Source organism: Podarcis muralis, chromosome 6, assembly GCF_964188315.1.
Source record: "Podarcis muralis chromosome 6, rPodMur119.hap1.1, whole genome shotgun sequence".
Lineage (NCBI taxonomy): Eukaryota > Metazoa > Chordata > Lepidosauria > Squamata > Lacertidae > Podarcis > Podarcis muralis.
Window position 1 is genome coordinate 62,544,328 of NC_135660.1, and position 16,360 is coordinate 62,560,687.

At 37.3% G+C, this 16,360-nt stretch overlaps 1 protein-coding gene and 1 non-coding gene across 18 annotated transcripts in view; both read right to left on the bottom strand.

Annotated features, from left to right (window-relative positions):
• Positions 1-16,360, bottom strand: part of CC2D2B (coiled-coil and C2 domain containing 2B) — a 38,600-nt gene that overhangs the window by 16,936 nt on the left and 5,304 nt on the right. For 7 of the 17 annotated variants that reach the window (XR_013393233.1, XM_028729818.2, XM_077930421.1 and 4 more), the window contains exons 5-23: positions 16,162-16,241; positions 15,832-15,912; positions 14,682-14,774; positions 12,665-12,848; positions 11,468-11,604; positions 11,235-11,360; positions 9,738-9,947; positions 9,312-9,409; positions 8,088-8,228; positions 7,203-7,329; positions 6,790-6,908; positions 5,011-5,188; positions 4,052-4,202; positions 2,825-2,972; positions 2,603-2,741; positions 2,070-2,273; positions 1,466-1,555; positions 912-1,006; positions 450-620 (exon numbers count right to left, since the gene is read on the bottom strand). Coding sequence is in view for 15 of the 17 variants with exons in the window: in XM_028729818.2 (XP_028585651.2) it covers positions 450-620; positions 912-1,006; positions 1,466-1,555; positions 2,070-2,273; positions 2,603-2,741; positions 2,825-2,972; positions 4,052-4,202; positions 5,011-5,188; positions 6,790-6,908; positions 7,203-7,329; positions 8,088-8,228; positions 9,312-9,409; positions 9,738-9,947; positions 11,235-11,360; positions 11,468-11,604; positions 12,665-12,848; positions 14,682-14,774; positions 15,832-15,912; positions 16,162-16,241 (2,572 nt within the window). In the remaining 2 variants the exon portion in view is untranslated. Of the gene's footprint in view, positions 1-445; positions 621-911; positions 1,007-1,465; positions 1,556-2,069; positions 2,274-2,602; positions 2,742-2,824; positions 2,973-4,051; positions 4,203-5,010; positions 5,189-6,789; positions 6,909-7,122; positions 7,330-8,087; positions 8,229-9,311; positions 9,410-9,737; positions 9,948-11,234; positions 11,361-11,467; positions 11,605-12,664; positions 12,849-14,681; positions 14,775-15,831; positions 15,913-16,161; positions 16,242-16,360 lie in introns of those variants that run through there. The other 10 variants (XM_077930419.1, XM_077930420.1, XM_077930424.1 and 7 more) reach the window with 10 other exon arrangements.
• Positions 12,381-12,482, bottom strand: LOC144328213 (U6 spliceosomal RNA). Its single transcript, XR_013393444.1, has one exon. It is a non-coding gene; the product is annotated as a U6 spliceosomal RNA (small nuclear RNA).

The following is a 16,360-nucleotide window of genomic DNA, read 5'->3' on the forward strand; positions in this document are numbered from 1 at the left end:
AGTATTTCACTGCACAGCTGAACTTCGGATAAAAATAGCACAAAATGCTAACAATGTGTTGATGATTAGAAGCTGCAGTAAAATATGTACTATGTTTTAATATGCTTTCCCTATAATTCTTGTTATACTTCAGTTTCACTGGATTTTCCCATAAATATTTTTTCTAACTTAACCATTGTATCTGTCTCACTTCATTCAGTGACTTTTAAGATACTGAAGATATTTAACAAAATATTTGTAGCAGTATTCTTAGCAGTTGAAATTGTTCCTTCATTCTAGATGTTATGTCCAAGTGGAAACTTTATACTGATAGGCATATAGAACAGATTATGAAATATGTATGCAACTAGGAAGCCAACCATTATGCAATTCTCTATGACACAATGTGTTGATATAAACAGTCTTTCTCAAGAGTCAAGGTCTTTATAATATAGGAATTCTGTACCTACTTAGTTGGTGGTGCCTTTCTTGCAGGAATATTATAGGCTCTCAATATTCTGATGAGAAGTTTTACATCTCCATCAGAGACAGCCTGTGCTGGGATCTTTCGCCTCTCTCTCCTTTGTGGTTTCAAATGTCTTTTGCGTTCACCTAGCTTGAAAATTGCATTACTCAATTCACTATTTTAAAAAAGGAAATAATTTAGATCAGACTTGCATATGCTCATATGAGGAAAATCTAAATCTTAATTATGCATTTTGTAACTTAATTCTAGAAAAATAAGTTTTAACCTTCAATGTTTTTCTATAGGCTTTTTGTAATAAAATGAACTGTAAAATTCAGAAACTTTAATCAGGTGGTCTATGAAGATTATAGAACAGCCAAAAATATATGTACATAGCCCTACACTAAGCAGCAAAGTGAATGGGGTATAGTCCATTAACCTTTTACATAATAAATGAATATAGTACCTCATAGATATAATTTCTTCATAATCATTCACAATATCTGATAAGTTAAACTTGTGCCTAATGGTCACAATTCGTTTTGTAGCTTGTTTTCTCATCTGTATATAAAAAAGAGACTCGATGAATGCAATCTGAAACTAAATCATCATGGGTTTAGCTGTAGACACCAATATTGCAAGGTCCAATATACCTCAAATGTTTTTGCATTATAGACTACGTTTTTAGAACGTGATATGGATAAAATCTATTTTTTTTATTATTTATTATTTTGAAATCAGATATTACTTTTAGTTCTAAGTGGGAATTGAAAGGGTTCCTCCAGATCCTAACAGCAAATGGTGGGGACAGTTAAGCACAGGTGTGCTACATATGATCATTGTTGCAGGTGCAGTGATGACAATTTTGATGCTTCATAGGCATACCAAGTTTGAAACCACGTTTGACACAAGATGACTCAAACAGTCCTTGAACCCAACCCAGACTGAAATACCTAGCTGTATTTCCAGTTCTTCTGTAGCCATTTATGCTTCATATTAAATTTATGAAAAGTATCATACCATCCTAACAAAAGTGGCTGAACTATTCCTTCGTGCAGAAATAGGATCTGCATCTGTCATCATGTCCTTTTCTAACTGGTTCCCATATGCCTGAAATAAGAATTAGTTCATTAATCATAAAGCATTAATTTTCACTGGATTGTGCAGCTGGCCATATACAAGTTAATTTGCTACAATTATGTTCCATTTTTCATTGTATCTGGGGAACTCGCATAACTCTCAAGCATTTTGTCCCTCAGCTTTAGAATAATACTTTCTAAGTACTTTTTTGTATGAATTAATGTATATCTTTGATTTCCTATATAAACATTAAATATTTGATATTTCCTTGTTTTCTGTTTTCTCCATATGTTATTCAAGAGCCTGGGATTATGTATGCAGTCTTGAGCTTCTTGAAAGAAAGACAAGATGGAAATAAATTTTTTAAATGAATTTACTAAAACTATGTAGAAAGGCATCATAAAGCTCCATTCCTAAAAATACATAATCAATATTGCCCAACATGAATGTGGATATTAGAATGAAACACATAGCCAATACTGTTTGTATTCAAGCAAACAGTATCCAAAATTGTAGGCCAACATTTGTTTTTAAAGTGGAATACCTGAAAGACTGTGTCTGGTATTTCTCTGTCATACAGAGGAATTTGCTGGAAACCATAGAAATCTAACTGTCCCAAGCTTCTCAGCTGCAACAGCTGGAAACGTTTACAATTTGTAATCTCTTCTGCAGTAACAAAGTTAAATTCTTCTTGCAGCTGTTCAAGACGAAAGTATTTTGATTCATTTTGCTCCAAGGATTTTGTATACTAGGAAATATAAAATAATTTATTTAGCAAGTTAGTTGCCTACAACAAATAAGTATGGCTGTTGTTTTTAAATTTAAACTAAAAAATTTACTTCTCTTAATACCGCTTGCAATGTTATGTTCCACATGCATGCTGAAATGATAAAGAATAACCATTGAAAACACAACTTTTGCACATCAGAAAGTGCAGGTGCATGGATCTTGCAAACCTGGTTCAGGAACTCAGCAAAATGTGTGTCAGATGCACACCTCACATTTCCAAAAAGTCTCTGATATGACAAAGACCTAAGTATCAACTGATACACTAGCTACTGAGACTTAAATATTTACCATGATTATCTCAATCAAATCCAAATAATCAGGGTTATTTGGATCAATATTGGCTTCTTTTGCCCACTCAATTAGTTTCTGTATGTCATAATGTTGCCAAATTCCAGTTCCTTTTCCTGAATCAATACACCTTGGCACACTAAAGAAAAAGAAAAAAGAATTAAAGGGATAAACAAGTCTCATTATGATGGAACTCTATTCAGCAAATATAAACCTTACTACCTAATGCAGGCAACATGAAGGGGCTGAAATGTGGGTGCTAAAGGAGCTCCTGTGTCATCAACTGTCCAAGATAAAGAATACATTAATTTTCCTGATGTCAGAATACATAGTTCTTCTCTTTCCTTTTCATCAAGGAAAAAAGGTACATCTGTCAAAAACATAACTGAAATAAGCCTTTTGATAACAGGACCTTATAATTATGTTTAACGTATTATTACTAACATTAATGCCGCAATGTGGATAAGCCTACACTGACAGAGAGAGGAAACAAATATGAGATATAAACTACCATTAACACCCCCGAACATTCCTATTCCTATTTTTGCATCATTTGAGTGAATTAATGATAACTGCCATACATCCAATTTCTACCCCAACTCCTGAGCTGGGGTTTTTTCCCCTGATAACAAAGAAGTGATCAGAGTGAAGTATCCTGGCCACCATGATGATAATGGAAATGGTTAGGACTGCAGTGTTAAGGCCAAACTAATCATGACAACAGCAGCTTCGTGTGTTTAAACATGGATCTGACCACTCACATGAAGAGGGAGGATATGATGGTCTGTTTTTGAATAATAAAAGACCGTACAGTTGATTGAAACCTTAATACCCTCAATTTACCTCTTCACAGTCTGTTACCCCAGAAATGCTTGGTGTTTGAATCATGATGATATGCTCTAAGAAGGCAAGCTGTCAGTGAAGGGTGGCTTATACACCCCTTACCTGCACTCCTTTTACTGTGTGACTGGGACAGTTCTACACATGGGTGTAGCCGAGTTTTTTGTTAGAGAGGGCAGAACCTCAGATTTGTATTTATTGTTTGTTTTGTTTCAGGGGGGCAGCTGCCCCCCCCCGGCTATGCCCATCGAGCTACATCTAAATGCATGGATCTGCCATCATTGCATATTGACTAGCCCTCACAGTGACTTATCAGAGGTCTAAAGGTAGAAAGCTAAATATCCTCAGAGTTTGGGGGCTCTATGTAAAAACCTTTTAATTCTATCAAATATATCACTGGATATAACGGGAGGAATAAGCATTTTGAAAAAGAAAGCCATTATCATACTGACAGGTGCAGCAGAATTAATAGAGGCACCCATCCCATATCTAGTTTCCTGTACTGATCATCCACAGAGACATATTGTAGAATATTGCTTTGAATGATCCGCAAAATAGTAGTCACCACCACCATACCTATCAAGTTAAAAACATATATTATGAACTTACTGCTTCCCACTGCCCCACTGGAAGGTTTAACTTGTTGTTCACAACTAAACTCTGCCTCGTCCAGAACATCTTTGCTTTTCAATGTAACATTACTGGGAAGAGGTAAGTACACTTTGGCCAACAAAGTCGGTTTTCTACTTGATTCAAATATCTAAAATTAAACAAATCACCCAATGTTTTTTTAAAAAGATTAAGCTATGTCAACCAAAGAAAGGCAAGAAAAAATATATATGCAAAGAAACCCTATTATGCACATATTAAAAGGCCGATATCTTATAAATCAGTACTGTACCTAGTACAAAGTGGATTCTTTTTAAATAAACAAGTAGTCATCAGTACAGCACAATACTGTGTAAAAGGTACCACTGATCTAAGATTATAAATATATTCTAAAATTCACACATTACAAAATCAATGGCTGCATCACATGGACTCATGATGTACTCCCAAAATGTAACTACATCTTTTCTTCTTTACCATATGCACATCCTACAAGGAAGCCACAATTGACCCCACTTTCCACTGGCATGTACAGATAATATAACACAGCATCAAAGGTGGGTCTAGGGGAGTGTGACTGGTGCAATCACTCCGGACACGGAGCGTCTGGGGTGCTGAAGCAAGTGCCACAACTATGATATCCAATGGAAGGCAAGAGGCAGGGAGTGCCGGATTTTGGCATTGCACAGAGCACCACGGAAATTTGAGGTGCCAAAATCCTGACAGCGTGAAAAAGACATGTGACATTTTCACACATTATGGAACACCATAGATTCACACAATTTTTATGCAGCCTACCCATTAAAATAAAAATACAGGAAGCTATGCTGAGTATGAACAATAGTTCTTAAATATTACATCAAAATACAAACCAATTTTCTTCAAAGTGCATGGTTTGTAAAGAGCAGCTTCAGCTATGGTACACTGTTGAACTATTTTTATCATCTAACTAGGCATACCTCTAATCGAAGAGATTCAGGCCAGTTTAATACTTGAATTCTAAAAATTTGCTGAAATATTACTTTAAAATCCTGGTGAAGAGGCGCTTCGGAAGTAGAGGAGACCAATTTATTGTTGTAATATATTTTAATAAAGTATTTTTCCATTTTGACTTTTTCTCTTCTCTGTCGTTCATCTCTAAACATACCAGAATACAGACCAGATCAAATAATATATTAATATTTATATACACAACCAGCCAACAAATCGGAGGAAACTTTCAAAGCACAATAAAATATGTGCTCACACTTTTCCTACATTGGTTCTCACGATGGCAAACATTTTAAATGTTTAATGTGTACAGAATTAAATTGAATATTAATTATATATTCCATGTCAAACCAAAAAGTGGGGGATTACAGCGTAAACACATATTTTCTTTAACTTGTGCAAAGTTATTAAAGATTTTGAAATCAATAATAAAGATACATTTTCTTTCTATCACCAGGGTTTGAAGTCACAATTCTCATATGTGTGTTTCTTTTTACCACAAGAATTATTAAGAGCTCCAAAAATTAGGGAGCCATTGCTCACACAGTGAAACTGCTTCTTCCTCTCATCTAACCTGCAGCTCCCACACACCCCAAATCTGCTCCAAAGGGCTAGGGGATCCTCTAGGGCAGATTTGGGGACATGGGGGGGGGGGGAGATGGTAAACCAGAAGATTTATTTTGCATAAGCCCCAGGCCGTCTTAAGCATATTCGGTGCCATGGTGCAAAGATCCTTCCCGCGCCCCCCTTTCCCAGAGTTGACCTTTTTTTAAGGCTAGAGGAGGCGGGCTGTGGCTGGAGGGTGGCTCTCCAGTGGGGAAGAGGCAGAGGCTGGCCACAGTGCCTCCTGGCTCAGCTGGCCGCTTTGTGCGCAGTGGCCATGGCAGGCAGCACACCGTGCGCCGCTCCAGCCAAGTGTCAGCTCGGTTTTTTCCCTTTTAGCATTCTGGCACACCACACAATTCGGCACCTGCAGGCTAAAAGGGAAAAAACCGAGCCAACGCTCAGTGGGAGCAGCGCACGAACCCTCGCTCACTCAGCACGCTTGTTTGGTGTTCCCCAGACTCTCGCCTGGCGCCCTCCAGAACTTGGCACCCTGGCGCCCCGTGTCACTAGCCTCAATGGGTAAGACAGGCCTGCATAAGCCGATGGATATAACTGGATTATACCCATAGTGCACTGTGTCCTACAATTAGCAGAAATTCAGAGTAACTGGCAGCCAAACATCCAGGAAATTTCCAGGTTTTCCCTTCAGTGATGGTCTTCACATAGGATTTGGCTCCCCCTACTGCTTCAAGATGGGAAATGCTGAACTTCAGAAATAGTCTTGGAGGACAGCATTAATATACAGTAATGGGCATAATGGTGGGGTGGAAAGAACCAGTGGAACATAGTTCTTTCTGGATATCAGACATGCATAGGCTATTGTTATTGTCATCTCCACTTTCAGAAGCAAACTGAGGTGTGGGATGGGCTGGCTGGGGGCCGGCTCACTTAAGGGGCATTTTCCCCCTTCCCCCACCATAAAGCATTATAAAACTCAATAAATAAGCAGAAAACTACAGGTGCACAGTCTTCTCTTTGTGCTATATATAATCTATATATCTATATCTATCTAGATAAATAGATAGATAGATATAGATATACACATGTATAAATTTGCCCCCAGTAGTATTTATACTACTGGGGAAATACGTTTTTATATAGGTGCTTTGTAAAACTAAAAAAAAAGGAAACCTGCAACTCACAGAGGGCACATGTCGTCTGCTGTTATTTCTGTTACAAAGGTAAGATGTGGTACCAAAAGAGGTTCATTTATCCCTCCGTCCATTGCGGTTTGGAAGGTATGAGCTGAATCCAAGCATCCCTAGAAATCAATATTTGTATTTTCATTGCACCCAATATATTATTTCAAATAAACCACAATATCTGCAATCCAATTAAAAAACCTGGTGTAATAAGCTTAGACTGGCATGTATGAGATAGAGTACTCTTCAATTCTGAATTTACACTGTATATAAAATATTCATAAGGTGAACCAGATTTCTACAATAAGCGCCAGAAATTAACTGAGCACAAACCAACAGGGAACAGTGCTAATCACAGCCATTTTCCTATGGCACAATGATTTACTATTCTGCAACTCCTTCAACTTAAGAACCTTCTGTCTTCTTCCAGCTGCTGAAAATTTGTTTGATAAATCAGTATATCTTTCGTCTCTTGGAGCATTTTCATTCTCTTCTGATATGTTGCCTTCGAATTCATCAAGTTCTGAGATATATGTCAGCCTTATTGAAAGATGGGGAGAAAACAGTGAAACCTCTACATTTAGGCTCAAATGTTATCTGACATTTGGTTGTACGATTCCTCTCCCTTTTTAATGTGAAGAGGATATACGTAACTGGAAAAAGGAAGTGCTTAACCTCTTTGTTACCTCTTTCACCCATCACTCTTCTCACACTCAATTATAGCCCTCCAGTGCTCTGCCTCTGCAGCTATTATCTGAGTTTTGTTCCTTTGGAAGGAAATCATTGGAGGTCCATTGCATTTTGTAATATTTGAATTTATTTACAAATATACAGGTTAAGCATAGATGGAGGCATACAGCCGAAGCCAGGCTTCCTCAACCTCGGTCCTCCAGCTGTTTTTGGCCTACAACTCCCATGATCCCTAGCTAGCAGGACCAGTGGTCAGGGATGCTGGGAATTGTAGTCTCAAAACATCTGGAGGGCCAAGGTTGAGGAAGCCTGGCCTAAGCTTTCCAACAAAATATACTGCCCTACATCACACCCTCAGAGAAACATACTCCTTGATCTCCAAATATTGTTCGTTTACTGAGCACACAAAATCCTGCTTTTTGTCTTTTTAGATTTTAGATTAATTTTTAGAGATTTTAAAGATATCAAGCTGTTTATCAGTACATATAAACAAACAAACTGCGATAAATTCCATTTCTTCTCTTTGAGAAACACAAACACACAAGGACTAGATTACATCTTTCTGAAGAATTAAAAATCATATATGAAAGATCATCATTACCACTTACTTTTGAAATTGCAGCCTGACAGTAGAACTAACAAATCCTTGCTGTCTCCGTAGAGATTTTATTTGTTTCCATACTTTCATAATACTTTGTATTAAGCATTTATCTCTTTGGTGTTCTATATCATGTAATATTCTGGTATTTCTTGTATTTTATAATGCAAAACAGGAAAAAAAACCTGAGCACAAACTTAAAATTCCATTTAATGATTTGCAGTTGTTAAACTAAAATCTAAAATCATGACATAAATTGATTAACGTATTTTATAAATATAGTTACACACTGCCCCAGTTTCCAAGCAGTGAGAGATTCTAGGGGTTCCAGCACTTTGCCCAGAATATGGTTTGCTTGGAATGAAGGTCAGCAGAGACTGTGGCATCTTTAGGATAGATGGTTTTATTTCCACATATATACAACTTAAGCTCACTTCATATCTGTGTCTCCTGCTTCCAGCTCATGGGCAAGAGGATGCCAATGCTCTCCTATGCAAGAGAGTGGGTAGGTGGGGGAAATCCCACCCATTTGTTGTATGGCACAGAGCAACTTCTTTGGTTATGCTAATCATGGTGCTTAACAAGCCAGACAAAGTCATTACCTTAATAAAGGAATTGGTTTGGCAAGCCTGTACATTCTATCCGCACAGATGCAGGAGCCCAAGAATTGGAAGGGATTCATGGTACCATTCAGATTGACACCCACCAAACTACCCACTAATGCTACCCACTTCCAAGAAAAAGAAGTCTGGGCCTAGACCTACAACTAAATAACAGAATAACAATTTACATGTATCTGCATCTGGTACTTTCACAGTACATAGTTTCCACTGCATGCTGAAGATGCACTCCTTTACCTGGGCTTTGACACCCAAGATATATATTTACAGCACCCACCCTATTCCTGGAACTGCAACTTGCTTTAACTTTTTTGAATTTTACATTGTTATAAATTACCCTGGGATCTGATGCTGAAGGGTGGGTAACAATTTGAAATGATGGTGATGTTTGTTTTTCATTTTATTTCATAGAATTTATTTTCTACTTGATGGGGGTGGGACAATGTGGTTAAAACCTCAAAGCAGCTTAATCAGTTGCCTCAGGGAATTGATTTTGAGTCAATGCAGATTACTCACTATTTTCAATTTTGCACTCTTGGAAATCAGCACTGACCAAAGCAGTATATACCTATAGCACGGTCAATTCCTCCTCCTGCCCCATTTTAAATAGGTACCTTATTTGTGATCTGTAATCCTTCAAAGTTTTCGTACTTAGCTCACTTGTTTTTAAGTTACTTTCCAGTAATTTTGTGGAACTTATTAATGCTTTGAGCTGTAATTAAAAATAATTTATTTAAAATGCATTAATTCTTTTATTAGCAAATAACTTCGTGTGATATTTTGTTAAAATTATTAATATTTTAAAATGAAAGTGTCACACTCTACAGGACAATATCCTTTCTGGATATTAAGGGTTGTTGGTTTTTTCCTGCCCTGATATGCATCACTTTGCATTCATTTACATGGATTTACATTTGCCATTTTACTGCCCATTCTGTCAGAATGAAGACACCAAGTCTTCAAGCTGTGACATCCTGAAGTCTTAAAGCCTTTTACATCATACCTTATAACTAAAACTGTAAGATAAAGCATTTTCTTACTTTTTCAGATAGCAAGAGAGTAACGTTTTGCTGCTGCCGTTGTTGAAAGCAGTCATAAAGGTCAAGCAACCTGGCAGCCAGTACTTGTTCACAGTTGAAAAAAAAATGATGGCTAAACACAATACTTGATATGTTAAGATCCAGTTGATAAATTTTGCTCTGTTCCTCTGACTTAGTTATGATGCAGTTTTCCAGTTGAGGTTGCATTGCCTGTGTTTAAAAAAAAAGTAAATTTGAGGTGAAGCAACAAGTTTTTCAGAGTTGAATATGGTTTAAATGAATATGGTTTAAATTACTTCATCTGGCATACATGTTTTTGGCTCTGATAGGTAGTTTTTGCTTTGTTTTCTAGATTTTCACAACATTAAAAAAAAACTGAATAACCTCCTTGACCAGAGATAACAGCGGAGAAAAATGTGTGTAAGTCTACACTGTGGAAAGTGATGCTTCTCTCGTATCAATTGACTCTCCTAAAAACTATTTCTGTCTTAATTCTTGGTTACTAAACTAACTCTTACTCTTATTTAGTCCTTTTGAGTTGCTATATGATTCAGCCTTAAATATATGTACAGTGGTACCTCGGGTTAAGAACTTAATTCATTCTGGAGGTCTGTTCTTAACCTGAAGCACCACTTCAGCTAATGGGGCCTCCTGCTGCCGCTGTGCCGGTGGCGTGCAATTTCTGTTTTCATCCTGAAACAAAGTTCTTAACCCGAGGTAATATTTCTGGGTTAGCGGAGTCTGTAACCTGAAGCGTATGTAACCCGAGGTACCACTGTTCAAGAATTTATCACATCTACAAAAATATAAGGTGTATTTTACATGAGAGCATAAATATTACATACCATATGTAAAAACGCATGATAAACATACCTCCACCCCAAATCAAAGGTGTTTATTCTAAGTCACTCTGGTGACTATTAGTCTTACTTCAGATAAACTAAACATTTTTAATATTAATTTTATCGCATTAATATCCTAAATTTCTTTCATCATAGCACCCAAGGCATAGCACCCAAGTACGTGTGATTTCCAGACACTTGTGCACTAATGAGACCCTACCTATGAACAAGGTGGTGTGCTTTCAGACCATTATTTAACTTCATGTGTGTTTGATTCCTTAGCAAACTAATTTATAGAAATCACTAGATTTATAGAATTTTATTTGATCACTAGATTTTAAGTGTACTGTATGTATATAAAATGAATGAAGTACATTAAAATATTTTAGATAAAACATAAGATATTATATATTACTGTTAATATTAACTCAAATATATTCATTCCATTTTAGTAGTACACTGCACAACTCCTAGTGCAGTAGAGAGCTTCCTCAACTTTCATTAGTTGTAAAGATGTGAATGAACAATTCCATCTAAAATATACTCCCAGCCCTACATAGTATTTCTAGCCTGGGAATATAAAACATTTCATAGCAAAATAATAGTCTTAAAAAGGAAGTGTTTTTGTTTTTTAAAGTGGAAAAAAGAAACAAACCTTCCTGTATGTTGTCTTTAATCGTGGGTCAATCTCAGAAGGAAAAAACACTCTGTAGTAACTTGATGGTTTGATTGGAGAAGGCAATGACATTATTTCTCCGCTTTCTTCAAACCAGTTTTTCCCCTTAATAAATATGATTCAGAAGCACAAACAACATTAAGCAAGTCATCTGCTTTTTAAACATATTATTTAGGTAACAGAAGTTTTTAGAAACTAAGCAGCACATTTACCCCATCTTGCTGAAGAAGACGGTTTTCCATCTTGTAGTATGTATTCCTAGATACACGAGGCTTTCTTGGAATATAAAATCCTTCATCTTCTAGGAATCGTGGTGCCATATTGTCTGGCAATTTACAGCTCTGTATAACTGAGAACAATTATTATGAAGTTAGGGTGACATATAGGTAGAATGTAAATTCTTGAATTAATTTATCCTCTTCTTTTTGTTGGTCAGATATTTAAATCTGATCCAGAAAAGTACAACAGTAACACAAAACAAACTGCTTAACCACCTATGCCAAATATAGCAAATTTTAAAATGAGCCCTCTCTTTCACTAACTTTTGCTCTTCTCTCTAATCCTTCCTTCTCTCTCAGAACGGTTGATACTGAAACGTGTCCTGTTCTGGTCCTGCAGATAAGCTCATGTAGCAAGGCAGGTCTATTATCACAGCACCAAGCAGAGCTCCTAGCAAACAACTTGCTTTGACAAGGACTGGAAGTGTTCTAGGACCTTTAGAGTTTCTGCCTCTAGCCCACCTCTCTTAAACTCTAAGTAAAGGTAAAGGTACCCCTGCCCGTACGGGCCAGTCTTGACAGACTCTAGGGTTGTGCGCTCATCTCACTCTAGAGGCCGGGAGCCGGCGCCGTCCGCAGACACTTCCAGGTCACATGGCCAGTGCGACATCGCTGCTCTGGCGAGCCTGCACCAGCGCAGCACACGGAACGCCATTTACCTTCCCGTTATAAAGCGGTACCTATTTATCTACCTGCACTTTAAGGGTGCTTTTGAACTGCTAGGTAGGCAGGAGCTGGGGCCGAAAGACGGGAGCTCACCCCGCTGCGGGGATTCGAACTGCTGACCATACGATCATCAAGTCCTAGGCACTGTGGTTTTACCCACAGCGCCACCCGCGTCCCATAAAAAAATATGGAACGCTTCACGAATTTGCGTGTCATCCTTGCGCAGGGGCCATGCTAATCTTTTCTCTACCCACTTTTAAAGAACTAGTCTCTTAATGGGCTAACCTGAAAGACGCAGTTTCCATGCATTCCATGGCCTCTTACCTGGTGAGGGGTGGCAGTCATTTCTGCATTTGTACCAGAAAATGAACAAGATCAGACTATCTGCAGCCTACTGTGCATTTGTGTGTTCACATGCACATTTGTAAGATCTAAGTCACTGTCATATTTTGCAACATACATTACCCGGGGAAGTGCTTGGCAGAAAAAGTTGTTGGTCCCATTGCTTTTGCTTATCGAGATTACTGCATTCACACTCAGGAGGTTTTACTTCAAGCAGTTCTGGTAGTAGTATTTCTCTCACATGATCAAGCAAAGGAGCTTGTTCATTTAAGCCACAGACATTTTGAAGGCTGTCATTTATAGATTTCTGTTAATCATAATAAAAAATAAGTGTGATAGAAATATAGAGAGCGATGGGACAGATACCAACAGAAAGCAATCTACATAAACATGTTGGAATAGATATAGGTAATTTCCAGAGAAATTGCTTTATATTTTTATGAGTCCAGTATGTTTTATGTAGTGCTGTAACACCATTATTAGGACCAGTTTTCTCACTTCTTTCTAATCTTTCAATAGGTCCTAATAAAGGAAGCACCTTACTGTTACCCTTTGATTATTTATAATGGATAAACATTGATAGCTACATTTTTTGTTATATTTAACTGTTTTCATTGGAATTAGAAAACTCATACTTCAACTTTCAGGTTTAATGAACAGTATCCAAGTATGAAGAATTAAGTGATTTCCTTAATACAGTACCTGGATCACTATTTTCTATCTCTATGACAATAGGCATTTCCCACAAATACTTCAAAAATGAAGTATCACCAATACTGCTTACATTCAGAATGTGCAGGCATTTCAGTGCATGGTCTAGTCCAGGGGTAGTCAACCTTTTTATACCTACCGCCCACTAATGCACGTTTCTTGATAGTAAAATTTCCTTACCGCCCAGTGGTGCTTGATGGAAGGATTCAGCTTGTGCCATAGAATTCCCTACCGCCCACCTAGAATCCTGAAACCCCCACTAGTGGGCAGTAGGAACCAGGTTGACAATCCCTGGTCTAGTCCATAGGTGTGGGGAAACAGGCAGTACCTCTCTGATCTTGTTGAAAAACAAATATACAGGGTCTGGTGCTTTGTGTAGCCTAAATACCTAATCTCTCCCAGTGTCTCTGCTTAAACAAATATCAGTGTATTTCCCTCCAGCAACAAAGCAAGTGAAAGAAATGCATAGTGATTTTATCCAAAATGCTGTCTTCCTCACTCTCATTCACTTGAAAACAAAATAAACTTCTGTATTCATTTTCTATAGCTTCTCACATATTTGTTTTAAGGACTCTGATATAGTCATAAAGACACAGGGCCATGCCAAATATGGTTCCATGCCACCCCAATCTCCCAGCAGCGAGAGTCTCCAGGGATTGTGTGCTTGCTTGGGCTCAATTTCCTTGGAAAGAAGGTCAGTAGAGACTGTGGTGTCTTTAAGCTATATGGTTTTATTTGCATACTTATAACTTGAGCACAGGACAGAGAGACTCACAGCAGTAATGTCTTGCTTCTCCATTAGCCACAGCTTTGGATTCAGAACACAGCAAGACATGTTTTTGTCCCTAGCTCTCAAAGCATCTCTCTCCTTCCAGCTCACTCACAAGCAATCTCCAGCCCAGACCATATTGTTGCTCATTTTGGCACTTTCTCACCTATATACAACTAATTGCAACCCAGCTCATCCCTTTGAAGTAATCAACAGAGTATTAAAGTGGCCAACTGTTCTTTGCAACACTAGAAAGTGTAAGAAAAGTCTATGAAAAAGTTAAATATTTTAAAGAAAGCTCCAGTTCCACGACAATTGTTTATAAATGTAAGTCAAATACTTATTTGGATCATGGTCAAATATATCTAGGAAATCTATGGCACAAGGTACTTTGAAAAAAAGAAAATGAATGAAATAAAAATTCTTTTTCTTTTGTTTAAGGCTATATAGTTATTTTGTATATAAGTTTAGGGCCACTGAAGAAAACTTTTGAATAGCTTATTTCATAATTTTCCTTTGTTAACAGAGAAAGTGAATTAACTGTAGCTATAAACAACTTCAAATACTAGACATCTATTTGACAGAAGACTTTCAAGACACTCCAACATCATAATGCAACAGAAAAGAAAGCACTTTGTATGAAGAGAAGAATAGCAGTACCTGGTCAATGACCTGATCAGTTTCTTTCAGCTTTGAGTAATCTTCAAAAGTTGATGTAAAAAATATAAAACCCTCATCAAAGGAGACTTCATTCTAAGATTTAAAATTTGGTGAATAATTATCAATCAGTAGTGCTAAATACTGGGTAGCCTTCTCTTTCTCCAGAAACTTAATTTTCCTTTATTATCCTTTATTATATCCATTGACAACATCACCATCTAACCTAGCACTGAGGCTGTTTTACTCCTTCCCTCCTCATATTCAGTCTTCTCACCAAGTCAAGTCACATGTTCTTATATAAAAACCCACCAATTCATCTCTATCTTTCTCAACTTAAATTTTGGTTCATCATCTTCTCATTCCCACCCTGTCTAATGAAACATTTTCCTCTTAGGCCTTCCCTTATCATGCCTTAGTTCACACACCTCTGCCCATAGCTTTGCTGCCAAAATCATTTACCTTCTTCATCATTCAGAACTTAGCACTCTGAATGTAGAGCGGAGACAGCCATATGCCAATCTTTCTGTAAACAAAGGTAATTCCTATCTCTCAGTCTTCTCCAGCTGACCTTCAGCTTCAACTTAAAACACCTCTAGATCATGTTGCTTAAGAGGGAGCAGGGTGCTTCTTTGGCTTTTCTCAAATTTGTGCCACAGCAAGAAGAAGCTCTAGATTACAGAGCTATCAGATATATATATATATATATATATATATATATATATATATATGGAACAAGTAGCAAGCATCTCCCTCTTGCTTCTCCCCTCCCCACCTCTCTGATACCGAGATTCTTGAATATGCACTGTACATTTAATGCACACACGCCTCCACCCCCCAAGAATCCTGGGAAATGTAGTTTATACCTCACAGAGCTACAACTCTCAGCACTCCTAAAAATGTCAGTTCCCAGGATCCGTTTTTGAGGGGATGGGGATGTGCTTTTAAAAAAAGCAGTGAGAAGAGATTCAGGACTGAATGATACCCATCTTCTTGATGGCACAGGTGTTTTCTATATGTAATGGCAGGAGTAACCAGAATCACACATTCTACAAAAATATGCTCATATTAGAATTTGTTGCACCAAATTGAATATAAAAAGCAATGGTGCAGCTTATCAGTGTTGGCAGCAATTTTACAAATATTTTATTACCTCAGTGCTCACATCAGAGTTGTGTTGGTTTTCTTTAGTATCGGAGTAGGGTTTGTCGAAAGATTTTTCTTCTTGTTCAGCCTAAAACAAAGGATATTTTAGTGTGCTTCTTGCTATTTTTAAAAACAAAGAGAAAACAAGAACTGAGATAAAATGGAGGCTTTCCATATTCAGCACTTAACTTCTTTTTTCTGATGCGCTCCAATTGGTGCGGGAGAAATGTTGAGTCTTTTAAATTGGTTGAATTTACCACCTTTTATAGAATCATACATACAATAAGTTACATGTTTCATTTGAATGCTAAATCAAAATTCAATTAAAACTATTTACCTTAACAGTTCTCAACTTCCCTCTCACTCTGTCCCGTAATACTTCAGTTAATCTACTTTGTTTTTCTTCTACAGCCACAGCTATTATAAAAAGCACAGACATTTAAAACACACTTTGCAATAAAATACTTGAATATTATCGGAATGTATTTTGCAGTACTTTTCATATAGACAATTTTGGATTCTCAAGGAAATGACAA